The sequence below is a fragment of the Gavia stellata genome, chromosome 7 (genome assembly GCF_030936135.1).
Source record: "Gavia stellata isolate bGavSte3 chromosome 7, bGavSte3.hap2, whole genome shotgun sequence".
NCBI lineage: Eukaryota > Metazoa > Chordata > Aves > Gaviiformes > Gaviidae > Gavia > Gavia stellata.
Window position 1 is genome coordinate 43249394 of NC_082600.1, and position 24126 is coordinate 43273519.

The 24126-nt window shown below is 40.4% G+C and overlaps 1 protein-coding gene across 1 annotated transcript in view; it reads left to right on the top strand.

The window, feature by feature from the left end:
* The first annotated feature begins 11621 nt into the window (after nucleotides 1-11621).
* The window catches only part of INO80 (INO80 complex ATPase subunit), a 60371-nt gene continuing 47866 nt past the window's right edge, over nucleotides 11622-24126 (top strand). Inside the window, exons 1-12 of the mRNA XM_059819703.1 lie at nucleotides 11622-11764; nucleotides 12656-12822; nucleotides 12919-12986; nucleotides 14426-14587; nucleotides 16269-16389; nucleotides 17685-17899; nucleotides 18941-18994; nucleotides 20569-20772; nucleotides 22060-22255; nucleotides 22452-22519; nucleotides 22841-23050; nucleotides 23637-23717. Of these exons, the coding sequence (XP_059675686.1) occupies nucleotides 11622-11764; nucleotides 12656-12822; nucleotides 12919-12986; nucleotides 14426-14587; nucleotides 16269-16389; nucleotides 17685-17899; nucleotides 18941-18994; nucleotides 20569-20772; nucleotides 22060-22255; nucleotides 22452-22519; nucleotides 22841-23050; nucleotides 23637-23717 (1689 nt within the window). The remainder of the gene's footprint in view (nucleotides 11765-12655; nucleotides 12823-12918; nucleotides 12987-14425; nucleotides 14588-16268; nucleotides 16390-17684; nucleotides 17900-18940; nucleotides 18995-20568; nucleotides 20773-22059; nucleotides 22256-22451; nucleotides 22520-22840; nucleotides 23051-23636; nucleotides 23718-24126) is intronic.

A 24126-nucleotide genomic window follows, 5' to 3' on the forward strand; every position in this document is an offset into this window, starting at 1 on the left:
AAAAACCTTCTGGCCAACCCGCGTGGGCTTGGTTTACATACAGATAAGTCTCTTGGCATAGCTATACAACAGTCTTTCATATGAGAGTGAAAAAGATCAGACCCGAATGAACCACTGTGCTGGCAAAAACAGCAGAGGTGCACTAATAAAAAGGACTTTGCTGCCAAGTCAGAGTTATTTTAGGCTGAGAAAAGAAGCTTCCTGCTGAAAGTTGCGTGCCACAGTGGCTTGTCAGCATTGCTGTATCAAACTCGTTTAGGTAAGCCTGTGTAACTGTGATATGGTGTGTATATAGACAAGTGTGTACATAGACAAGTGTGTATAAAGGGGGGTGGGGGGGAGCAATTATATTAGTTTAAAAGATACGTAGCATTCCCCCCAAGCAAAATAAGATCTAGAGGCAAACCAGTTTAATTCCACTATACTTGCTTTGGCTGGTACTCACTAAAAGTAAAGCTCTTCCAACTGACAGTACTATTCCACCACAAGACAAAATTGATGCAGGCCATGCCTGAATCTTGGAACATTCTTTTGGCATATCACTATATTTGACTTGCAAGCACAGGAGTGTTGGAAATTTTTTGCTTGTGAAATTCTGAATTTATACACATTTATGTATTTAAATACATAAAAAATACTGTGTGTTTTGCCATTCAAATGCTTCAGGCAGGGTGGTGAACACCTTATTCAAGTGTAAGGAAGGTTTTGTTCTCAGGGTTGTGGCTATGAGTATGGGTGAACGCTGATGGACAACATGAAGTAGGGAGGAATGGAAGAGGTAATGGTCACTGTCCCAACCAGCCTGCGGTCCTAGAACAGTCTGGGCATCAGGCTGCAAATGCATTAATAGTAATGAAGCCAGGTTGCAAGCGACATGACGTCTACATTTGAGTACGTACCAATACCTGTTGGAGCTGTTTTTCTTTGTATGTAAATTGGTGTGACTAGATGCTTATGATGTATCTGTGTGTTTCTTTTAAATATTGTGAGGGGAAGTGTGTGTTTGGTTTTTTTGGGGTTTGTTGTGCATTTTTTTTTGTCTCTCCACAAAGAGTACTAGACCAGCAGTATTGAAATAGATCTTTTCTTTGAATCTATAGATAGGACTTGCTCACTTCTGGGAGTGGCAGAAAAACTTCCAAGGTTTGCTCTTTGTCAGTACATAGTCTACATTTTTTTTTTTTAAACCCTTAACGGTCTTCTGTAATCGAACTGTATAGTTCCCTTGTCTCGGTTCACTTTAGAAAAATAAAACAGGTTTGAGACAAGTTTGTCTTACAACTTTTTATTTGGAAATTGAGTCTGTGTTTCATTTGGTCTGCTAGGAGATGCTGGCAGTGGACTGGGCCCCTCTCCAGCACTGGAGCTCATGTCGTTCATCTGGAGCAAGATTCTTCCAAGCAGTTGATGCATTATCACAAATCAGTGAGGTACGATGTGGAACATGCAGGCTCTTCTGAGCCAGAGACAGCTTGCGAGCACTTACATTATACTTCCACGACTGAAATCATCTGGATCCATCCAGTCCTATTGGGAGAGAGAGAGAGAAAATGCCAACATGTCAGGTAACGGAAGGAGATAGGGAAGAGGAGGTAGGATGTGAAGGTATCAAGTCTGGGATGTAGAAAAGTGGTCTAGAGAGTTTCTGTGCAGGATATAAACTAATTGCGAAAGGCACCCTTCTTGGTAAGAGACTGAGCTGCATTCTCAGCCTCTCCTAAGAAGTAAATCTCTATCTGGAACTGTATTATAATGGAATAAGGATTTCCAGGCAGGGATTTGACAGTGTAACTACATCCATGCCATTACGCTGCTATAAGTAGCAAAACCTTCCTGGGTAAACATGGCTGCAGCTTTCCCGTATTCTCTTTTGGCAACAGCATAAAGAAAAGAAACAGACTGGAATGGAGTCATCACTCATTGATGCACAAGATTGAAAATGAGAGTTTCCTTGAAAGAGAAAAAAGGTTTTTTTCAAATGATCCGTAAGACCTTGTCATGCTGCTCGGTGCTAGCAGTTCATTTACTAAGCTCAGTAGTCATGCATGACAAAAATTACCTGCAGTTCTTGAACAGCGTAATGGCTGGTTGTAGTTAGGGATATAAGTACCGAAACTAGCTAAGGACAAGTCTGTAATGAAGTTTTACTGGGGCAGTGGCAATGGTTTCCTAGTAATTGTGGTGCCTACTGTGTGCTAGGATGACACAGAGTTCAGTCATGAAGTACAGATTTCTCTCTCTAGGCATAAGTGATGTAGATTAATCATTCATTTAATTATTTACTGTAAATGTACTACCCAATGGGTTTTGGGAAACAGCTGTGCTCAACAGCTAATGGCTCCACCGTGTTTACATGGCAGCGTCCTCACAGTTAACTTTCCGGCCTATTTTGTCCCGAGCTCCTGTGATGCAATTCTTCTATGCATGACGGAGGGAATGTGTTGAAATGCACGTAGCTCCACCAAGTAACCTCTTTTTGCCCGTGTTGCTGTTAACTGTGCCGGTGCCCCCCTTCCGGCGCCCTCTGCACCTCAACGCCGGGCCGGGCCCCTGCTGCCTTCTGCGTGGTTTGAAGGGGAAGCCTCGCTGCGCTCCCGGCCGGCCCCCCGCGGGGCCTGAGAGCCCTGGCCGCCCTCCGGCCGGGGGAGGCGGTTACCTCGCACGGTGCAGCCCGGGGGGTGGGGGGGGCCGGGAGGGCGCCCCGCGGCCGTGCCCACCCTGCTCCCCCGGCGCCCCACCGCCCTTCCGGCGGCTCAAGGGCGAGAGGGCGTCACTTCCGGTACACATCCGCCTCCCCGCGCCGGCATCGCGAGAGCCCACCCCGCCTCACGCGAGACTCGCTAGCTCACCCGGCCGCTTCGGCCGAGTCCCTTCGGCAATTTCCGTCACCGCCAGACTCTACCAATCGGCCGCGGGAGCGCATCGATGGGAGCGGGCCCCCCGCGGGCTGCGTGCGGGGACGGCGCGCGCGGTGCGGGCGCGGGGCCCGTGCGGCGGCTGCGGCGACGCGGGCAGGGCGGCGGGGCCGAGGCGCGGGACCGGGACGGCGGGGAGGTATGCGGGGCTCGATTGTTCAGGCCTGGCCATGGCGCCTCTCCTCCCCCCCGCCATGGCTCCCCGTGTCCCTGCTCCTCTCCTCTCAGTGAGCGAAAGTGGCCGCCGCCGCCGTCCCAGCGCCCGCAGCCGCCGCCTCCTCCTCAGCAGCAGCGCGGGCGCCATCTTGGCGAGGCAGGAGTCGAGAGCGCCCCGCGGCAGGAGACAGGCAGCGCCAGCGCCGGCAACGCGGGGCGAGAGGCCGGGTGGAGCGAGCGGGGGAGCGAGCCCAGGAGACACCCCCAGCCCCCCGCCGCCGCGGCCGCCGCGCCGAAGCCGGGACCGCTGCTCAGGTGAGCCACCGCGGCGACCGAGCAAGGACACGCCGGGCCGGGGCTACGAGGGGCGGTAGCGGGGCCCCGCCTGGGCAGGCCGCGGCTTCACCCCCCCCGCTAAGCGGCGGCCGCAGCAGCCGGGCCTCTTCTTAAAGGGACAGGCCCCTTCCCCGCCCTGCCCGCCGGATGCGCCCCGATATACCGGCGCAGGAGCTGCCCCTCCCCCGCCCGGAGCGGAGCGGAGCGGCCGCCGGGACCCCCCCACACGCCGGGGGGGGGGGGGGGGGGGGAGAGGGGGGAGACACGCGCGGCGGCGGGCGGGGCGGGGGGGGGCGGGGGCGCCGCCGTGCACCTGCGGCCGCACGTGCGCGCCGGGGGGCGGCAGCGCGTGCGCGGGGGCGGGGGGCGCGCAGCGAGGGCGGCGGCGCGGCCGGGCCGGGAGGGGCCGGAACGGAGCCGCCGACAGCGCCGCGTGACGGGGAGCGTCAGTCGCCGGCGGGAGCGCGGCGCTTCCTGCGGGTCGGCCCGACGGCGCAGCGCGGTGCCGGGACCCTCCGTCCTCCCGGCAGGAGCGGCGCCGCGTGGGTTTATAGGCACGGTCCGCCCCGCCGGCAGGCGGGCCCCGCGGGCGGGCGGGCGGCCGTGGAGATGCCAGGCCGGGGAGTCCGGCCTGTGACTGCCCCCGGCTGCGGTCTCCGGGCGCCGCCGGCCCGGGCAGCCCCGCGTGCCTGCCGTCCGCATGATGCAAGGCTGCGGTTGAAACGGGGAGGCTGCTCCTCAGCGCGAGCTTCTGCCTGGCAGCGCCCGGCTGTGTGAGGGCCTGGCCTTGCGGCGAGCTCGGCCCCGGCAGCCACCGGCGTCTGCAGGAAGGTGCTGCGTGCCAGACTGGTGTCGTTGTTGACGAAGAGCGCCTGCTGGGTGTACCTAAAACACGGTTGAAGGTTGTGGTTGCGCTGGTGAATATGTGCGCTAGAAAATACCTCTTTAAAGCCGTGGTCTAAAGTCTAATCCTGTTTCACTGCAAACGCCTAAGACAACTTCTGCTGTGATTGGTATTACTTAGCATTATACATGCTTTTTCTTACCCTGTTGCTGGTCTTGAGTGCTAAGCTCCCTTCTCAGCATTGCTGTGGATGAGAATAATCAATTCCTTCAGATTATTTTTGTCCTTGTGCGTAGAAAATGGTGCAAGTCAAGTTCCTTTTTTATATTTCAGTTTTCTCTCATATGAACAAATCTGTGTGGATTTGTACAGCACATCTGATATGCCCGTAGGTGACCAACGCTCACCTTTTTTTAATTTACATGAATCAGAAAGGATGTGTTTCTGTTGTCATTCCTTTAATTTGTATGTATAAGATTAGGTGGTGAAACCCAAAGGTTGGTAAGATAGTGAGGGAAAAGTACAAGAAATAGGACTGTAGCTTGAACCTTGTCCCAATGTTTAAGGATATTCCCTGTAACTCACTTCTAGTCCATCCCTTGCACGTATATTGTTAAAGTTGCTTAAAATACCGCCTTGCATTTCTTGACTGTTTAAATGAGTAAGCTTTGTTCCATTCGGGTATAACGTAATAAGCTGTAAATTCTGTAATAAGCATGCTATTTGACAAGCTGAATTACATGCTAGGGATTGGTTTAGATAGCAAGAAGAAAATGGTCCTCTTAGAGCCTTCTTGGACATAGTTCCCTTTTTGTGGTCTGGGGTTGAGGGAGTAAAAACCAAACAAAATCGAAAACACCCATGCAGTTTTTATTTTGTGTACAAAGAGAGGAGGAGTGAAGCAATGGCAATGCATGAGGGTAACGGTGCTGTTACGTAGTGCAGGGAGTCAGAGGTCTCCATAAATACTGTTAACTGCCCTTTTGGGACAAGACTTACTCTAATTGAACAATTAAGTAGTTAGGTTTGTTTTTCTGCTAGTCATTTTTCTGCTAGTTTAAACATGGAAGCAGAGCTATGACATGCTAACTTTTGTATTTGGTATGTTTTAAGGTATTCTGTTGTTCACTGATGTATATGCTTCTGCTAAATTTTTTTGTAGAGCTGTATAGCTTTCGGTTTTTTAATAATAAATTTGGCCCTATCTGTGACTGTTATTTTGGCAATTAGAAGATTCAGAGCCTGTGCCCCACTGGCTCTGCTTCTCTGTATTTAAAAGCAATTAAAACGTGGAACAGAGATCAATGAAATGCTGTCTCATTCCTTGTAAAACACTATAAAATCTTACCACAAAAGCAAAACAGCGAAGTAAAGTATATAGGACAGTATCTAGTTTTAACTAGATTTCGTGACTCAGAAAAGCAATTAAAATGGCTTCTATTTAATTTCAAACTGAAATGGTGTGAACTCAATGGTGTGACTGTATGTATGTGTCTTTTATTCATTCAGCTTGAGTTTCGTGGCGGCTGAGGGCTTTAGGTTCATATGAAATATGCTCCTATCTGCTTTTTTTTGAAGCAATAATCTCTTACGTATCAAAGTTATATATAAGACATTGCCACAGAAAGACTATATGGGGATTATGTTTGCTCTAAGATCTGGCATAGAGTGTACTCTTGAAAATGGTTGTCAGTGTAACTATACATTTTGTCAAAGCAAGCTAAAATGTGAGAGAGGAAAGAAGAGCGTGTAATTCTCCAAGCAAAATACCTCTTCAAGTTTTTTATGCCACCACAATTGTCTGTATTGGAGATTATATGCTTATAAAGACATCTGACAAAAATATACCTAACTGATATTACTGTACTAACGTAAGTTTTCCATACAGTTCTGTGTGTTTGTGTGTTTGTGTCAGGGCTTATTCTGGAGATGTTACCACAGGCAATCCTTACAGTATTCTGCAATTCTGATGAGAGTTGTATGCCTCAGTTGTAAATTTCTTCAAGAAAGAGAAGTATCTTAGGTGTTCCTATCAGTTTGGAAAATGTCTCTTAATAAGTTGGTGTGAAAATGGAAAGCACGAAAAGATGATGTGTGGGGAAAAAAACCAGAAAGCTACTAAAATAGTGAGGGAACTAAGATAGTATAGAAGGTTGTATTCTTGCTCCCAGTTTTTAATCCTACTTTATGTATAACACTTTCAATGCTGTAAATAGGCATAGGAAGAATACATACTTTCCGTGTGTAAACTGGGATTTCAGGTGTTTGTCCACTTGAATGTTTTGTCAGTGCGCTTACACCAGTTGGACGGAGTAGGGGTAAGAAGCTCAGCTTTTGTGGGCTGAAATATTTGAACAAATAAGCATGCTTACCTGCTGGCAGGTAACACTTCATATATGTGCACTTAGTGTGTGGCAGGTGAGGCCATTTGAATTAGTTTTACCTCCCTGATTTGCCTTGCATTTGTCATAGGCTAAGAAGGGGTGCTGGGGGTTTGCTGCAGTGTTGTACCTTATACGTCCATGGCAGCTTGTGTTTGTGTACGTGCACTCAGCTAGGAGTGTAGTTGTTATCATTATTTACTCTGAGGTTTGATATGAGTGTTAGGCATAAAGAAAAGAAAAAGTAATCCTCTGGGCCTTACCTGAGGTGTAGAGGTGCCAGCAACTGAAGGGGTGGGGGGGAACAACAAACCAAAACCAAGAGAGACTCCTGGAGGAAAAAGTACTATTTTAAACAGCCATACAAAGCAAATCCTTTGTAGCTCGCAGCTAGGCATAAGTGCTGAACTGAATGCTCGCCACTTATGGGACTCCTGCTTTAAATTGATAATGGTAGCAAAAACTTGTTGGACTTCAGTCAGAAATAGCCAGTGGATATTTGTTTAAACTGGGAGAATCTACTTTTAAAGCTAAGCTGCTTCATGAGAGCACTGTTTTTGCTGTTTGGTTGGTGTGGGTCAGTGGGTATAAAACTTAGAAACCTTGTTATAAAACATAACTCTGCTCTCTAAGGACTCCTTGGAGGATTCTTCTCCAACGCTGGGTATTTACTTACTGACTAGACATTGTAATGGGCAGACTTGAAAAAAACAGAGCGAGTGAAGAAACCCCATGCCTACATTAACATTGAACTAAGCAGTGTGATTTAAAACAGGATAAGGAAGGCTTCTTCAGAACTGGACTTAGATCTTCAAAAAAATATATATGATTATGAAGGTTATTTGTATGAAGTTGGTGTGTGTGTGTATATATATATATAACTGAACTCAGATCCTGCTGACGATATTTTACTTGTGCCTTTAATAATTCAAAGTGCCACATGATACAATTAAATGGTTTCAGTGTGAGCTTCTGATTAAGTAAGAATGTTAGAGGATTCAAAGTGCCAGCCAGGCAGTGCAGCAGCTATTTGTTTCCAAATGCCAATTTTCTAAACTGTTACAACTCTAGGAGTGATGATGGGAGAAGGCAAATAACTACAGAATTTGATACTGAAACCTAACATAAAATTGGTGTATATCAGTAAGAAAGTCGCGATGGCAGAAGGATTACAGCATCCAGTCATTTTACCACCTGTAACATATGAGTATTTACCTAAGTGTTACCATCAGTAATGAAAACATTTCAAAAATACGTATTTCTGCAATATTATTTAAACTGAGTAGGCAAAAGGATAGATTTGTTTCAAAAATGGTGAAGAAAAGTGGAATGAATGTCATCACCATGTAAATCCACTGAAGCAAAGTCTTGGTGATGTCTTGGATGCTGTTACCTACTGTAGTGCATCGGGCTGTTGGGTGCCTTTCACTTGTTCCCATCTTCTCTCCCTTCAAGCATTTTTTGCCATTGGAAATCTTTGTTTCTTAAAACCTAGAATGGAAAGGAAAGAACAGAGAATAACGAAATATCTGTCAATTAGTTTCCCATATTATTACTTTGATCAGCAGAGAAGCACTGTATGACTTAGCATATAAATAAATGAAAGGCTGAATTAAATGGCTGAGCTATTCTCTATTCAATATGCCTGTGTAACACTTACTAAATTTGTTTTGGGCATTGTTAACACATTCAAGAATATTGTTAAGCTCTCCTCTGTTTATTTGTTTATTTGGTAGGCAGGATACAGACAAGTGACTGTTTTGAGGACAAGAGTAATTAACTTTGTATGTACAGGACCCTCTTGGGACAATTAAAATAGAAGACAAGCAAAAGCATGTCTTTTTCTACGGGTGAAATTCAGAGTACTTAGACTGTGTCAGCACAAGGAGAACTTTATTAAATACATAAATGTAAAGTTTCCTGATCTGGGAAGTAATATTTAAGAAAATAGGTATCTGAAAAACGTACGGATGAGACAGGTACATGCTTAGCATAGTGTACACAACAAGGGGATTAATGTGATAAAATATGGAATGAGACTTACTCTTTGCAGTTACTGCAGTCATTGCAGACAGAGGGTATTATCACTTGCTTTCATATTTGCCTGGAAACTCTGTGCAGTAGCAGTGAGCCACTCCTGAGAAAATACCTTAGTTTTCTAGTTACTAAACACATCTGATAGCATGTTCTTTTCATAGGGTCATTTGTATCTTACAAGTAAAGAAATAGTCTTCTGCTGGGTTACCTCCTAAGCTGTATGAGTGTGGAGCCAGACGAGCACCACTGCCTGTGCGGAGGAGAGGCAGTGATCCAGACTGGTGCGTCCACGTAGACCAGCACTTAGGCAAGCGCGTCTGGGCAGCTAGAAAAGCATCCAGTTACTCATTTTAGATTGGGAATATGATTGTGTTTGTTTTGCTTCTGGCCTGTTTGCTGTCCTGCAGTTAAAAACTTGACCTCAAATCTATCTTAATTCTTCCCCTTTATTTTGCTGTTAAGCTTGTATAGTTTTGTGAGGGCAAGGCTCATTGCGGTGCAGAAGAGCACGTCTGGTTTGTTAACTGCCTTGGAGGTGGTGAATCTGAATAAAGTCCCGTGTGTTTTGTGTTCCCTGGGGCACGTTTCTTTCCCATGGTGCCTCGAGGACAGGCAACGCTACCAAATGTTCAGTTTTGGGAAGGAGGTTTTCAGCAAAGAGCGGACAGGTGAAAGATGCCTTGTGGTTCTGAGCAAAATTATTAAACAATGGTTGTGCATGATGTTTTGGCTGGGAAAGTAAAATAATACCACGTTCACATAACACATGCTGTTGTTGGCGGATGCATTTTGAAATGGAGTGATAAAAGGGATCACCATACTTTTTCTGGTATGATACTAGGGATTGAATCTTGCTCCTTGTTTTGAAAGAAAATCACTTTCACTTTCTTGGTGTCATTTTCTATCTCCTCCTGGATGCTTTCTTCCATCAGAGACACAAGTTTCGTGTTTCCCCTTGTTTTCTAACCTCTTTACTTTCTTCATGGCCCTGTCTCTTGGAAAGCAGTTTTTGATTTTAGGGTGGGTGGGTTTTTTTTCAGATGGCTTTTAAGCAGTATGACATATGTAGATGAAAGTTTCTTGGAAAACATGAATCCCTTATTATAGGGAAGGCTTTCAGGTGCTTTGCTCTGTCTTTTAACCTCTGCTGGAAATGGGTATTTGGTAACAGAGGTCAATCATTCCATTGCTGTCAGGTGTATGAAGATCTAGCATAGAGAAAGCTGAACCTAGATAGCTTCAGTCTAAAAATAATTTTTAAATAAGGGCTGTTAGCCCATCTAACAATTTCTGGCACGCTGTTGTTTATTCTGTATAGGTGAAAATGTTAACTCAAGGCTATGTGTTTATTAAGAAATGGTAAAATTTGCTCTTGTTCAACCACAGCCATTAGTCTCAAGGTGGTAATCACTTGTCATAGTTTTTTGTAACTTCAGAATTTCTGAATCTGTTCTGTAATTTTTGAGGATAAAAGGCTTAGAAAAAGTTAAATGCTGGTTTTCAGACTGTATACGTGTAGAGAGAACAATTTGAATACCAGATATTCAAGCTGTGTTTTCACTTACAGAAGCTTAAAACAATTCAGTTGTTAACAATTTAATAATTGAACAAATATTAAAATGTTTTGCAATGAATTCATGTGAAGTTTGCTTCAGGTTTTGTAGTATTTTTAAGAAGTGATAGAAACCAGAAGAATCCTTCAGAAGAACAATTAATCTAAGTCTTTCAAAAGCTGACTGGTTTTATTTTTGTCCTCCACCAGAAGCAAAAGCTTAAGGCATTTATTTATTAATAAATATTTTCATATTTAGGGTATTGACGGCACTTTGTTTACACAGTAACAACTGTGACTTTGGAAATAATAGTGAGAAAGATAATTTTGAATTATAACAATGACGGTATCTTTTGTAACCGAAGAAAAATAAAATTCCAGTTGACAGCGCTATTACTGTAACAGCTGTTAACGACATCTTTTGTAGTTGAAGGAAAATAAAACTGCAGTTGACAGAGCAATAAAATGTTTTGATAGTTTTGTTTTTAAAGTATGTATTATGTAAATATTGCAGGGCGATGTGTTTGTTTTTTTAAGAATCTAAAATCCTGAGAACAAACAAAAAATGAAAATCAGGCAGGCTATTTTTACTGAAATATGTTGGAAAAAACATAAAGCTAGGGTATGTTATAAATTTGTAAATAGAAAAAGTATGCAATAAATTGCTAATTGTGTGTTACTTTTTCTTTAATAAAGATAACAGCTGAATTTTAGAATTGAAGTTTTTTTGGTCAAGTATTTGTAGCTTGCTTGTCAACAGGTAACAGCTATGTTCTGAGTGCTGCAAGAGTAGCATTGCCTTAAAGTAAAGGAAAAGTCTGAGAGGTATTCTGTAGACTACAGCTGTGAACTGAACAGTAAAAACAGAAGAACAATATTTTCAGTAGTTCTTCCCTTTTGGAGTAAGTTTATGTATATGATTCAACTTAAGAATAATAATTTAATTGCTTTCGTTCAGCTTTCACGACACAGGGCTGCCCTCTGTTTAGAGTTAAGCATGTTATCTTTAATAGTGATGAAAGTTTACGTTAGATGTTCAAGGACTGGCTTCATTGTAATCGTACTAGGTCAGCGCAGTGCTCATTCCTATCAAACAGCATCCATGAAGTCATAAAACAGAGAACTAAGAATGGTTTGGCCATAGTGATATTGTGGTGGAAAGTCTAGTGTGAATTTCTGTTTGTTTTTTTGTTTAAATACCTATTAACTGCAACCTAAGCTTTTTGCCCAAAACTACCTCCGTTATATGTTCTGCAAAGTATTAGCATTTGGTGTAGTGTGCAGTAGATTTGCCTGCTCACCAAGTTTGTTCGTTTCAGAGGTGGTGGTGATGATGACTGTTGTTTCTTCTTACCAGCTGTGTGTTCAGAGGCACCTGTGCATGAGGAGAAGTTTGTTCTATGGCCTCAGAGCTGGGTGCCAGGGAGGATGGCAGCTGCTCAGAGCTGGCAAAACCCCTTTATCTGCAATATCTGGAGAAAGCCTTGCAACTGGATCAGTTTTTACGACAGACATCTGCCATCTTTAACAGGAGTATATCCAGGTACCAAAATGTTTTCCATTTTCCATTGGGAATACAAAGGAAATACAAGCGTTTTTGTGATGCTGTTCCCAGGCAACGCCATATTAAGGGTTTAGTGGTGACTTGTTCATTATAAACTCTCCTCCTTTAAAGATTTTGCACTATGCTTCTCTTAGCTCACACTGATAATTCAGTGTGTTGCCGGCCCACGTACAAATTAGCACGATGTTTTAAAACTCTTTTTCGTAGCTGAGTGGCTAAAACTTTCTTTGTCTGCAAAAAGTAGGATGAACAAGCACCAAGTTCATTTTTCAGTGAGATGGTCTGTAGCCATAAATGAAATGCAAGGACTGTTGTCAGATACAGAATTTATATGCAAGTAAGTTGTAGCAATGAGAAATGAGTCATCAAGGTATGTTTCTGTCCCATAACAATTTACGTTTAATTTCATCAGTGTTTTGGAATTGTTGAGTTACAGAACTGATTGATAACTCTATGGGTAATAAATAACAGGTATATTTACAAGCATGTAGTGAGATCCACACAAGCAGTAGAAAAAGTATAGCTGTATATTTCTCACATGTACAGTAGTGCTGAGGATGACAATATTGTGCTTTGGTTTGACTTGATACTAGTTTCTTGTTTAGTTCATGTTTCTTAAATGAGATACTTAGTTAAAGACTGAAGGTGCAGGTTGATAGCATAGCCAGGCTGGTCTGATGATTAACTACTGCTTAGGGGTTAACAGGAAATATTAACAGCAATATTTCTAATGTGCAAAATTACATCTGAAGCTCAGATTCTCAATTCTCAAACCTTTAGACAAATTGCCACATATAAGAAAGTTGCGTGGGTATCTCCTCTTTTGAATATTTTCCTTTCATTGACACCATATTACATATCTTCTTGCAGCGATGAAAGTGAAGATGGATTGGATGACAATCCTTTGTTGCCTCAGTCTGGGGATCCCCTGATGCAAGTTAAGGAAGAGCCTCCAAACTCTTTACTTGGGGAGTCTTCTGGAGCAGGGAATTCCGGGATGCTGAACACACATTCCCTGAACGGAGTACTGCAGCCGGGTAGGCATGCACTAGGTTGTATCTCTGCTTTCTTTGGGATTAGCTGGGAAAAGCATTATTTCTTAACATTTTTATTTTAATTTTTTTGCTAAACAGAACCAAAGTCTGAAAAAGGGAGCTTGTATAACTTTTCCAAACTGAAGAAAAGCAGAAAGTGGCTGAAGGTAAGAATATTGGAAAGAAATGCAGCTATTATGAAATCTGTGAGTAGGGTTCCACTCAACACTCTGTAGACAGTAGTGGGTGGTTCCATGTTGTCATACGATATAAATCATGGTGTAGGAACATGTAAGCAAGCAGACGGCAACAAGAAAATAAGTTGAGCACTGGTCAGAGCGTTATCACAAATTATCACAAATACAATTTCCAAATACAGTAAGTTTGTTCTCATCTCAGTAGTCCATTTAATTTTACTTTACATGTACTACTGAGAGCTCAGAAAGCTAGACTAATGTGTTTTAAGAGCTGCTCTAAATCATGTGATGCAATTTAATTGATGCAAAATCTCACACTGAAAAAGAGGCATAAGGTGAATAGAGATGTAGTAATATTTTGTGTTGCTGAAAAGAGGACTCCAAATGAATTCTTTAGTCTTGTTCTATATTGGCTTGTGTTCTGTTGCACTATTTTTTTTGAGGTAACTGGAGCTAGTGTCCCTTGCTAAGAAGAAAAGAAGGAGGTGTTTTGGGGTTTTTTTTGTGGATTTTTTTCTTTTACAGTAAGAAAAAACACTTACCAAAGCAAAAAATACATTCTACAGAGGCTTCTCATCTTGGAAATGGAAAGAAAGAAGAGTGTGTGACAGTTGATAATGAATATTGTATTAAACTTTGGGTAGAACAAAATAGAATTTAGTCTCTGTAGATTTGACACTTTCATTTTCATCGTGTAGCAAAATGGACAGTAGGCATTTCAATTTTGGTGAGCAGCAGCATTTTAGTTAAATTTCACAGTGAGTATACATTCAGAAACTTGAAGTAATTTTAGTATGCTGTCCAAATTAAAATGAGCTATTATGAAATAAATAAAATTCGTTTCTAAGGTGAGCTCAGTACAAGGTCCAAATGAGGATGGAAGGAGAGATTGGAATGGTGGCTTTATGCCATCTTTGAATTTTCATTGTACTGTAGCCTTCTCTAGTTAGCAAAAACAGGTTGCCAAGAGGTCAGACAAGAGCCAAACCTGCTGCAACTGATGCAGGTGGAAGTGGTAGAATGGCAGGACAAGCTACAAATGGGGTAGGCAAGTACCTGCAACCATACATCACAAAATGTCCCTACTGGTATCCTGGATTTTCTCACTGCTGCTTTTCTGAGACCATAGACAGACAAAGTGGATTCTAAAATGACTTAACTATCCCCAAACTAACAGAAAACTACCTCCCCCCAATCCAGAAAATGTGTATTGGATTCACTGCTACACAGTACTGTACCTCAGAAAACTATTTTCCATTTGAGGCATTTACTTTGTAAATGCTAAGTATTGTTGTTGGGCCAGACCCACAGCCCTTTATTAGGTAAGGGCTCAAGAGTGCTATACATAAATAAACAATTCAGTATAGGGACTTGTGATTGTTAAATTAGTTTCCATTTATTCTTATTAGAGTATCCTTCTGAGTGATGACTCCAGTGACACAGATTCACCAAGCGATGAGGACGGAGAGGAGGAGGAAGAATTTTCTCTTTCAAGGGAGGAACTTCACAATATGCTGCGATTACATAAATATAAGAAACTGCATCAAAGTAAATATAGCAAAGATAAAGAGGTAAAAATCCAGAACTCTTACATTTCCTTGATTTTTAATCTTTCCTTTAACTGTGTTATTTTAAGTGCTCTTACATTTTCATCAAAAATCATAATATTTTGTGGACTGGAAAATATCCTTTTGTTTGGTAGACTAGAACAATCTAATATCAGTTTCAGACAAGGGTTATTTAATTAATTACAGACTGAAAAGCTGTTGATGCCTTATGCTGAGAATCTTTCAATAATTTATGTAGCTAGTACTGGCACATGTTATATATAGCTTCCACAATGCTCTGTCCTAGACATTGAGCAAATATAGGGTGCTAGAATGCAAGATTTGGATAATATATATGAAAACTGAGTTGCTGTGTATTAAATTCTAATACAGGTAGTAGCTGTTGTTCAAGGCTAAAATTGTATATTTAAACCTAAAGCAGTATACTTGCATCATGGTGACGAGGTGATGTTTACCTTCTTGAAAGGGAGTTCCGAGTTTTCTTCCTTAGTGTTTTCTGTGATTCTTTGGGGTTTTACTTGACTTTCTTTTTTTCTTTCTACCTTTCTTTTTTATTTTGGATTTTCTTCTCATAGTCTCTTTTTTCCCTTCTTAAAAGACAGTAGTCTGCTGCATTTCTGCATTTTTCTTAATATTAGGCCAAATTCTAGACTGTTTTGATTCTAAAAATATAATTCTTCAAGTTAAATGGGCTTTTGCAGAAATTATTTTCATTGCTGTTTAGAATTGCACCAGAAAGTAGTCTCAGATGAAGGAAGCCATCCTATTCTGCTATTGGAGGATGTGTCTGAAATTAAAATTTGTCGTCTTGTTTCATAGTCTTTTGGAATTTCTCTGGATGAGTGAAGAAATATTTTCCTACCCTGGTCTTTGCTTCTGTCCACTTCTTTTCTTTGTTTACTTGTTAAGTTGTAAACCAAGATTGTGTTAGCTTCTTGTAATGTTACATAACTACACAAATATTCATACACCCAATTTTTACACAGGTCATAACTTTTGTTAGATTTTACATAAATATTTATTTCCAGACTAGTAAGAAATAATATCCAGTGGAAATAACCAGGGTATTGTCAGATCAGCGGTACGCAGTTATGAGGGGGAGAAACACATCTGTCCAAAAAAATTTGCTTATGCTCATCTTCTCACCTTTCAAAAATCTTTTATTAACTTAATAGTATGCTTAGGTTTTAAATAATTAATTTCTGACCTGTACTGTCTTTAATTTGTCTGTTTATATGTAACCTGTGTATAGTTCTTTAATATTTTAGTTGAATAATGCTTGGAATATACTGATTTTTTTTGATAATTTCAGAAAAAAAATCATGAGGCAGCTATATTTTTACTTGACAATCTGAATGTTCAAGTTGTTTGTCCTTGTGGAAATCTTTTTAAATGCCTTTTATCTAAACCTATCCTTTCACATCCTTTGGAATAATAAAGTAGAACACGTATTAATTTGGGAATGCAAGCGAAACAAATAGGAGGTCCATGATTGGACCACTTCATGTAACGTACTGTCTTGCTGGGCAGGACAATGTATGATCCTTGATAACAATGCTAAATATGGAGAAGTGCATGTTTTCTGATGTCTTATTTATGATAAAGATCTGAACTTGTTTACCTGCTATCTCTGTTATCTGTTATATCTGTTTTCCATTACTGTGCTCATTTACATCCACTTCAGTTGCAGCAATATCAGTACTACAGTGCGGGACTGCTGTCTACACATGATCCTTACTACGAGCAGCAGCGCCACCTGCTAGGGCCCAAGAAAAAGAAGTTTAAAGAAGAGAAAAAATTAAAAGGTAAAGTCATCAACCTCGTGTTTTTAAAAAGCTGCTGTGATTAAACTTGTTTCCTACATTATTTCCTTTGAATAAACATAAATACTCAAAACTTCTGGGTTTTGCATGGAAATACCCAGTTCTGTCAAGAAAAAATCTTTAGAAAATACTGTGCTTTATCTTCTGGCTCCTAGAAAGCTAGAGTGAAAAAAAGGAATGTGAATTGAGAGTTCACGGCTTTAGATTTTCTTTGTGGACCTCTGAATCTAGAATGAAAGAGTTATGCAGTAAGTACCTTATAGCTTTATTCATTGCTTTGGAATCCATAAATACCATTGTGTATCATGGTCCATTTACTCAGTTTTTTGAAAACATGATAGTTCCTTGAAAAATGTAAGACTTACTCAGTAAGTTCTGATGCAGTTATTCTTGAATATGTAACTCTAGAAAACAAGAAGTGATAGGGAGTGCGAGTGTTTTCCTGAAATTAGAGGGAACTCAGTATTGATGTCCAATGTGAGTTAAAATAGAATTACTTCTGTAACCTCTCAGCTGGAGTTTCTCAGATGCATGTTTGCCAGGAAGTACAGTTTCCTTTCTTGATTGAGCTGGCAGCAGCTGTAAATCTGTAAGGAAGCAGGAAGAGAATGCTATGAACTGTCAGCGTAAGGTGAATTCTCTCTACTGCAAGTACTTAAGTTTGAACTGTGTTTTAAGGGGGCTATTTTGGGCTTCCTTCCTTCCTATCTTTCTGCAAGTTCCTTTAGCTGTGTATTTTTTTTTAACTCCACTGATCTTGCAACATCCATGATTTTGCATACTCACTAAGAATATTTTTAATATCTGATACCAGTATCAGTTTCCTCTGACAGCTGGTATCTGTAATACATGATAACATACCAATCTCTTTCAACTGTTGTGAAGTTTGGTTTGAGACTTATCCTACCAAATGCTAATGTTGTTACTTTTAAATGTCTTACCTTTACATGTCTTCAGGTAGAATTCTACCACAAAGCAAGAAACATTGCACCAGCTCCCAGACATTTTAACTCCTAAGGCATGTTTCCCTGGGTGGAAAAATTGCATTTCACCTCTCTATTTATTAAACAGGGAAATATTTCCATTATAAAGTGATGAGGAAATAACTGATGTGATAAATGGATGGTACCAGAATTGGCAACCGTGGATAAGTTTGGCTTTTTTGTTGGTTCCACACATAAATTGACCAGGATAGTTTACTCAGGAAAGATACCTGACTAAATGTATCCCAAAAATAGAAAAATAAATTGATTTTTATGTTCATTGTTGCCATGCAGGCAAGTTGAAAAAAGTAAAGAAAAAGAGGAGACGGGATGAAGAACTGTCTTCAGAGGAGTCACCACGACGCCACCATCACCAGACCAAAGTTTTTGCCAAGTTTTCTCATGATACACCACCACCTGGGTCCAAGAAAAAGCATTTGACTATTGAGCAACTTAATGCACGTCGTCGGAAAGTGTGGCTTAGCATCGTTAAAAAGGAGTTGCCAAAGGTGAGCTTGGCTAATGGCATTAGGTCAGTGATGATGGCAAGGAAGTGAAACGGAAAATTAACTTAGTGGGGAGTTGACACTTGGAAAAACAGGGTGAAGTAAGACCTGATTTTTCTGGTGCTCATTAATGGCCAAACTGATATTCTGTAATCTGTAAGCAAAGTGTAGTTTGAATTTCTTATCACCAATGATATCTAAGTGGATCATGCAGTGCTTTGCTGCTGCTTTCATTTGGCTATCCAGCCCTTTTGTATGAATAATACAGTAAACTCTAGCAGGTGCTCCTACTAATCTACATGATAGCAATGCAGAGCAAACCAATATCTAGGTTTTACATAAAATTCAGGAAAGGAGTGTTTCAGTCATTGTAGTGTGTGTTTTTTGAAACTTACTTCAAAAACAGTCTAGGGAAAAGCGTTTGTATCATTTACAGGATGAGCTTCAGGCACATTAGAAATAGAAAGCTGGGTTCACTGTTGCTAGTTTTCTGAGATGTGAGCGGATCTTACAGCCTGCTTTTTGGAGTTCACAGCTAACAGACTTTGGATTCTAGGAAGTTGAATAGGAGTGATGGCTATAGCATCCTCTATGAACTTGTAAGACAGGCAAAAGATATGTGCAGTGTGGTAGACCTTATTTTTTCAAAAGACTGATTTTGATCACGTGAAGAACATAGGATCTACATTGATTCTTAGCATCTTTAGGAAACAGTGGAAATTTTTGTGGTTTACTTCAGTGATAACAGTGGAATAGGAGAACCCTGCTTTGCAATAGTAGTAATGAAAGAAACGATCATGAAAAAGGAGGTGTTTTACATGCGTCCTTCAGGAGTTGCAATACATTTATGTATGTCTTCAATAATTAGGGATGAAAAGCTGTTTCAGTCAAAATAAAAAATACTTACACTACCTGTACCTGATTATACAATAGTGTGCATAGCTGAGGTTGGCACATCCATCTGCTGAAGACTGGATAGTGATCTTTTAAAATACTGTGAAGCCATTACCCTTTAACTAATTTTGAGATGGTATTCTTTTATAGGCATACAAACAAAAAGCCTCAGCCCGCAACCTTTTCCTAACCAACAGCAAAAAGGTAAGCGTTGTTTAGCTTTATACTGTTAGTTGTACTGGATGTAATAAGCAAAGTGTAACCTCTTTGTGTTTCTTCTGTTTCTTATAATGCTGACTGTACTAGCAGAGCAAAGCACTGTATAGAAGTAATTTATCATTTAGTATAAGGCTTTTCATTTTTTAGATGTGTCATTTTGGTGCGTTTCATAAGCAACAGATGAAATGAGCAACATGAATTTCTTTAATGAGATCTTTTTTGCTTTCATAAGGTTTAGTTTGTACATTTTTAATTTACTGATCTTTGATGCAATAAATTAATGGCATTGGTACACTTTATTGGCTTTTGAACTGCCTATCTATCCACTAGCTAAAATTTGCTGGTTTAAGCATTCTTGTTTAATATTCCAAGAGCCCCTTTGATTTAAATGTGTTAATTTACATAAATATATACAGGAGCCGAGATTAAAAATAGGACAATTTTCTGCTTAAGTGATTGCAGAAGGAATTCATCTCCTCATCAGAGTTTTCTCTGAGAAGTGTCATTGTTTCTACCTAGAAGGTCTTACTGTAGGAACGCTTGGTAATGGCTTTCTGAGCATTGCTCAAGTGTCTGATTCATTTATATGGCTAATGAAAAGGTAATCAAGTATATGGCTGAGAATCATCAGAGACAAGATGATGTAGGAAACTTTCCGTTCTGTATATACATTATCAAGAAAGGGAGCATTTTCTGCGTGAGGTGTGCAGAAAACAGGACCTGCATGTATATATTTAAGAAACTTTGCTGTAGGTGGGTTCTCTCCTGTGGTCCTCCTTATCTAGCAGAGAGTGGATTTCTTTGTGATGTCTGGGCAAATAGCCTGTGGTTATTGTATTTGTAGGTATCACAAACTACGTTTTAGCAAGTGAGTGATGCAGCAGACATAGAGGTTTTGAAATTCCACTCTTTTTTCTTTGTTTTCGTTTTGTTTGATCATTTGAGATCTGCATGTTGGAATTGATGATGTGCAAGTTTTAGTGGAGGAAAAAAAACCTGTCACAAACATCAAACCCAGCAATTTTGACCATTATGACAATGGCATTAATGTATTTTTACTAGAATAAAAAATTACTTTGTATTATGCTTCTTCATGAGATGGTAGGAAAATTGTAGGATACTCCCTCACTTTTCAGTGTATTAACATGTGAATGGGATTGTATTCCACCAATACTGCTATTGTAGCAGCCTTATTAAAACAGTGAGAAAGCATGGGTACCACAGAAAAGGGTCTAGAATAGATGAGTCAGAGTTGCAGGCAGGCCTTGAACTCTGGTCTCCTGAGTCCCTCTCAAGGACCTACCCACCAGATCAATCCTTTAATACCATGCCACACTGAAACTGTCTTCAGGTTTTGTCTTCTCAACCATCTCAGGAGGTTTTTGGAAGTTCACATTCTCTCATGCCATTTCAAAAGCGTTACTGCTGAGTAAAGTATCACAGTTTTTCTCTTCTGAAGGATCAGACTTAGTTGTGATTAAATTTGATTATGTTTATTGCTGGCTTTCTTTAAAATCTGCCCATTTTACCACTGTTTCGAAAACGTTATTTTGCCCTAGCTTGCCCATCAGTGCATGAGGGAGGTACGCCGAGCTGCTATCCAAGCCCAGAAAAACTGTAAGGAAACTCTACCACGAGCACGTCGTCTTACCAAGGAGATGCTTCTCTATTGGAAGAAGTATGAAAAGGTGGAAAAAGAACATCGCAAACGAGCTGAGAAAGAGGCTCTGGAGCAACGCAAGCTGGATGAGGAGATGAGAGAGGTACAGCAAAAACACAGATTTCTGATAATTAATCTGTTGAGGAGACACAGAAGTGACCGGATAATTTGAGTTTCTAAATCCAGGCCATGAAATTCAATTATTTGTTCTGTTTCAGCAGTATTCCATGTATTTCTACTACTAACTTAAAATTCTTTACATAATTCTTCTAATGTTAGCTAGAGCTAATAAAAAAAGCCTTCAAACTGTGTAAATTCTTTACAAGTGAATGAAATGAAGGAAGGGATTAGACAACTAGCGTGTCTCACAGACATACATAACTCAGTGTTAGTAAGGGCCAGGCTTTTGTGATAGTTTGTACGTCATTCTGGGTCCAGAAGGCAAGCCACCTTTTCACTCACATTGAATTTCCTTTTTTTCCTCTCTTTTTTCCCCCCCTAGCTGTAAATGGATGTCATAATTTACGTATGGGGCACAGAATTTTTCTGTGGTTGCTTTTTTGTTGGCCAGGTGACAGCTTTATTGACTCCCTTACAGAGTAATAAGGGTTGAATTTAAGAAAAAGCTTTCTTGCCAAAGCTCTCTAGTGGATGTATAGTTGTTACCTTACATGTGTGGTGATGAGCTAAGGTTGGATCTTTAGAATACCTTATGTTTAGTTTTATGCTCAAATTATGCTTTTATTTATTGCGATCCCGTCGTTCTTGCAAGTTCGTAAGCATTTTGTGAAGGTTTCAGCTGACTTAGAAGTTGTCTATTGATCTATAGCATTTTTTTAAAAAGAACCTAAGAATGAACAGAGTTTCTACAACGTCTCGCTGAACCCTGAACCATGATAATATCTCAACTGTGTTACCTAGTGATGCATTTCATGTATTCTACCATAATTCTCTTTTACTAGTAAATAACAGAATGTTGAAGTTAGGTTGTCATGAGAGGTTTTTTTAACTGTTCAGTTCTTTTACTGTAGACCACTAAAATCCTCTTGATTTTTGTCAATCTTTTAATTTTTCAGTGTAAACAAAACTTTTAAACTCTCTGTTATTAGATTATGGTGTTCTTTGCCATGATTACTGAATTTAAAAGAACTTTTAATTTACAACAATGTTATATTTTAATATAGGTGTTTATGGTGGTGGTCAGTGTTCTTATGTGAAACTAGTGTTCTAGCATTTTGGTATTACAGTGATGTGCATAATATAATCTAGATAGAGTAGTTGTTGATATATTATTAGATTAATTTTTTTCTTTAATTATATTTTAAACATTAAACCTTTGTCCTCTTTTTTTTTCCCCTTCATCTGTTTTTTGTAAATGCTCTTCTCTTAGGCTAAGAGGCAGCAGCGAAAACTTAACTTCCTGATCACACAAACTGAATTATATGCCCATTTTATGAGTCGTAAACGAGATATTGGACATGATGGAATACAGGAGGAAATCCTACGCAAACTGGAAGACAGCTCTACCCAAAGGCAAATTGATATTGGTGGAGGAGTAGTGGTCAACATCACCCAAGAAGATTATGGTAAGCCATTCATCTACAACCCTTCCTGTGCACTCTTTTGAAATTTACTGTACTCTCCATGTTACTGTGCAAACTTACTCTTTCAAGCACAAAATCTTTCTATGTAAGAAGCATTGCTATAATTACTGGAATTTGCTTGTGTGTTAATTTGGGTGATTACTGCTGCTGAGCTCTAACATGGAGATGTTGTTTTCAGATAGTAACTATTACAAGGCCCAAGCTCTGAAGAATGCTGAGGATGCTTACCAGATTCATCAGGCCCGGGTATGTATTTTTTTGGATCCATGAAGTAGAAGAGAAGGCAGAGTAATTGGTAAAGGCCACAGAACCAGGATCTTTCATAGCAGCCAAGTCAAGTAGGTTTGTTTAATCCTGGGTTCCAGATTTGAATTTAATTCCATTGCCGCTTTCTGTGCTAAACAGGTAGAAAATCAGAATATAAAGATTTGGGCTATAGGAACATTTTCTGTTAGTTTCTGGCAGACATCCTATGCCTTAACGTGAAGTGTAAAGCCTTTTACTATACAGTTTCTTGGTAAATCAATATGTTTATCATCTTACGCATACTTCCCTCTTCCTGTTTAGACCAGATCATTTGATGAAGATGCAAAGGAGAGTCGGGCAGCTGCTTTACGGGCTGCTAACAAGTCCGGTACTGGCTTTGGAGAGAGCTACAGTTTAGCAAACCCATCTATCCGGGCAGGAGAAGATATTCCACAGCCTACTATTTTCAATGGAAAACTGAAAGGTTACCAACTGAAAGGCATGAATTGGCTGGCCAACCTATATGAGCAGGTATCTTGGTACATCTTGCAAATTTTTAAAACTTCTAGGATTATTTAAGTCATTAGAGTAAACTTGGTAAAAAAAAAAAATTAATGGTTTTAAAAACAGACCGTGTATACTAAATTGGTAATATCTTTAGAAGAAAGGAAAATATTATGTAAGCCACCTATCAGTATTCTTGATTATTTAGGAAATAACAACTTTGAATGGGGCATTAAGTTCAAATTCTTTATGTGGATGTTTATATAACTGTTTATCACTTAGATTATACACTGAGGAAACTTTTGGTGCTTGGAGCAGCTTTCAGGCTTTGGTCAGCTGATAAACTGCAGGCAGCCTTGTCCTTGTGTGCGTACCCAGTTGGCAGCGTGATTGCAAAGTGCAGACAGGCTGAGGAAAAAAATCAGCCCGAGAAATGAATGAAAGCGTGGTTGAGATAAATTATCTCTTGGTAGAAGATGTAAGAGACAATAAGGTGTTTCAGAGTTGTTACGCTGGGGCTGCTCCCCCTAAAATCAGTGGCAACCATTCTGCTAGTTCTGGATGGATTAAAAAGTAGTAAGGTGAAAGGTGTTCATTTATGGATCTTTTGTAGGGCATCAATGGAATCCTGGCAGATGAAATGGGTCTGGGTAAAACAGTACAAAGTATTGCTCTCCTTGCTCATCTGGCTGAGGTAGGTGAACTACAGCTTATTCCTCATCAGTATGCTTGATAGAAGATGCATACTTTTCACATATTTGAAATTAAATCTGGATTATAAAGCTTAAATGTCTTAAAAGGCATTTTAGCTATGGCATTTCCCTTTATTTTAAAGCTACAGCTTTGACAGGGTGTGTGTGTATGTAGGTATAAGTGTATATATAAATAAAAAAGGAATTTTTGTTTATTCACAGACTAACAACTTTTCACTTGCACTTAATGTGAAAGCCTGATAAAAGAACAAGTTGTAGACTTCACGGTTCACTGACTTTTACAAATCAGAGACTTGTAGAAATAAAGCCCAAATTCTGAGCTTCATGGCAATTGGCATGGTTTTCCATATTTGTGGGGTTTTTTTTAGGAAGCGTAGTTATTCTTCTGTG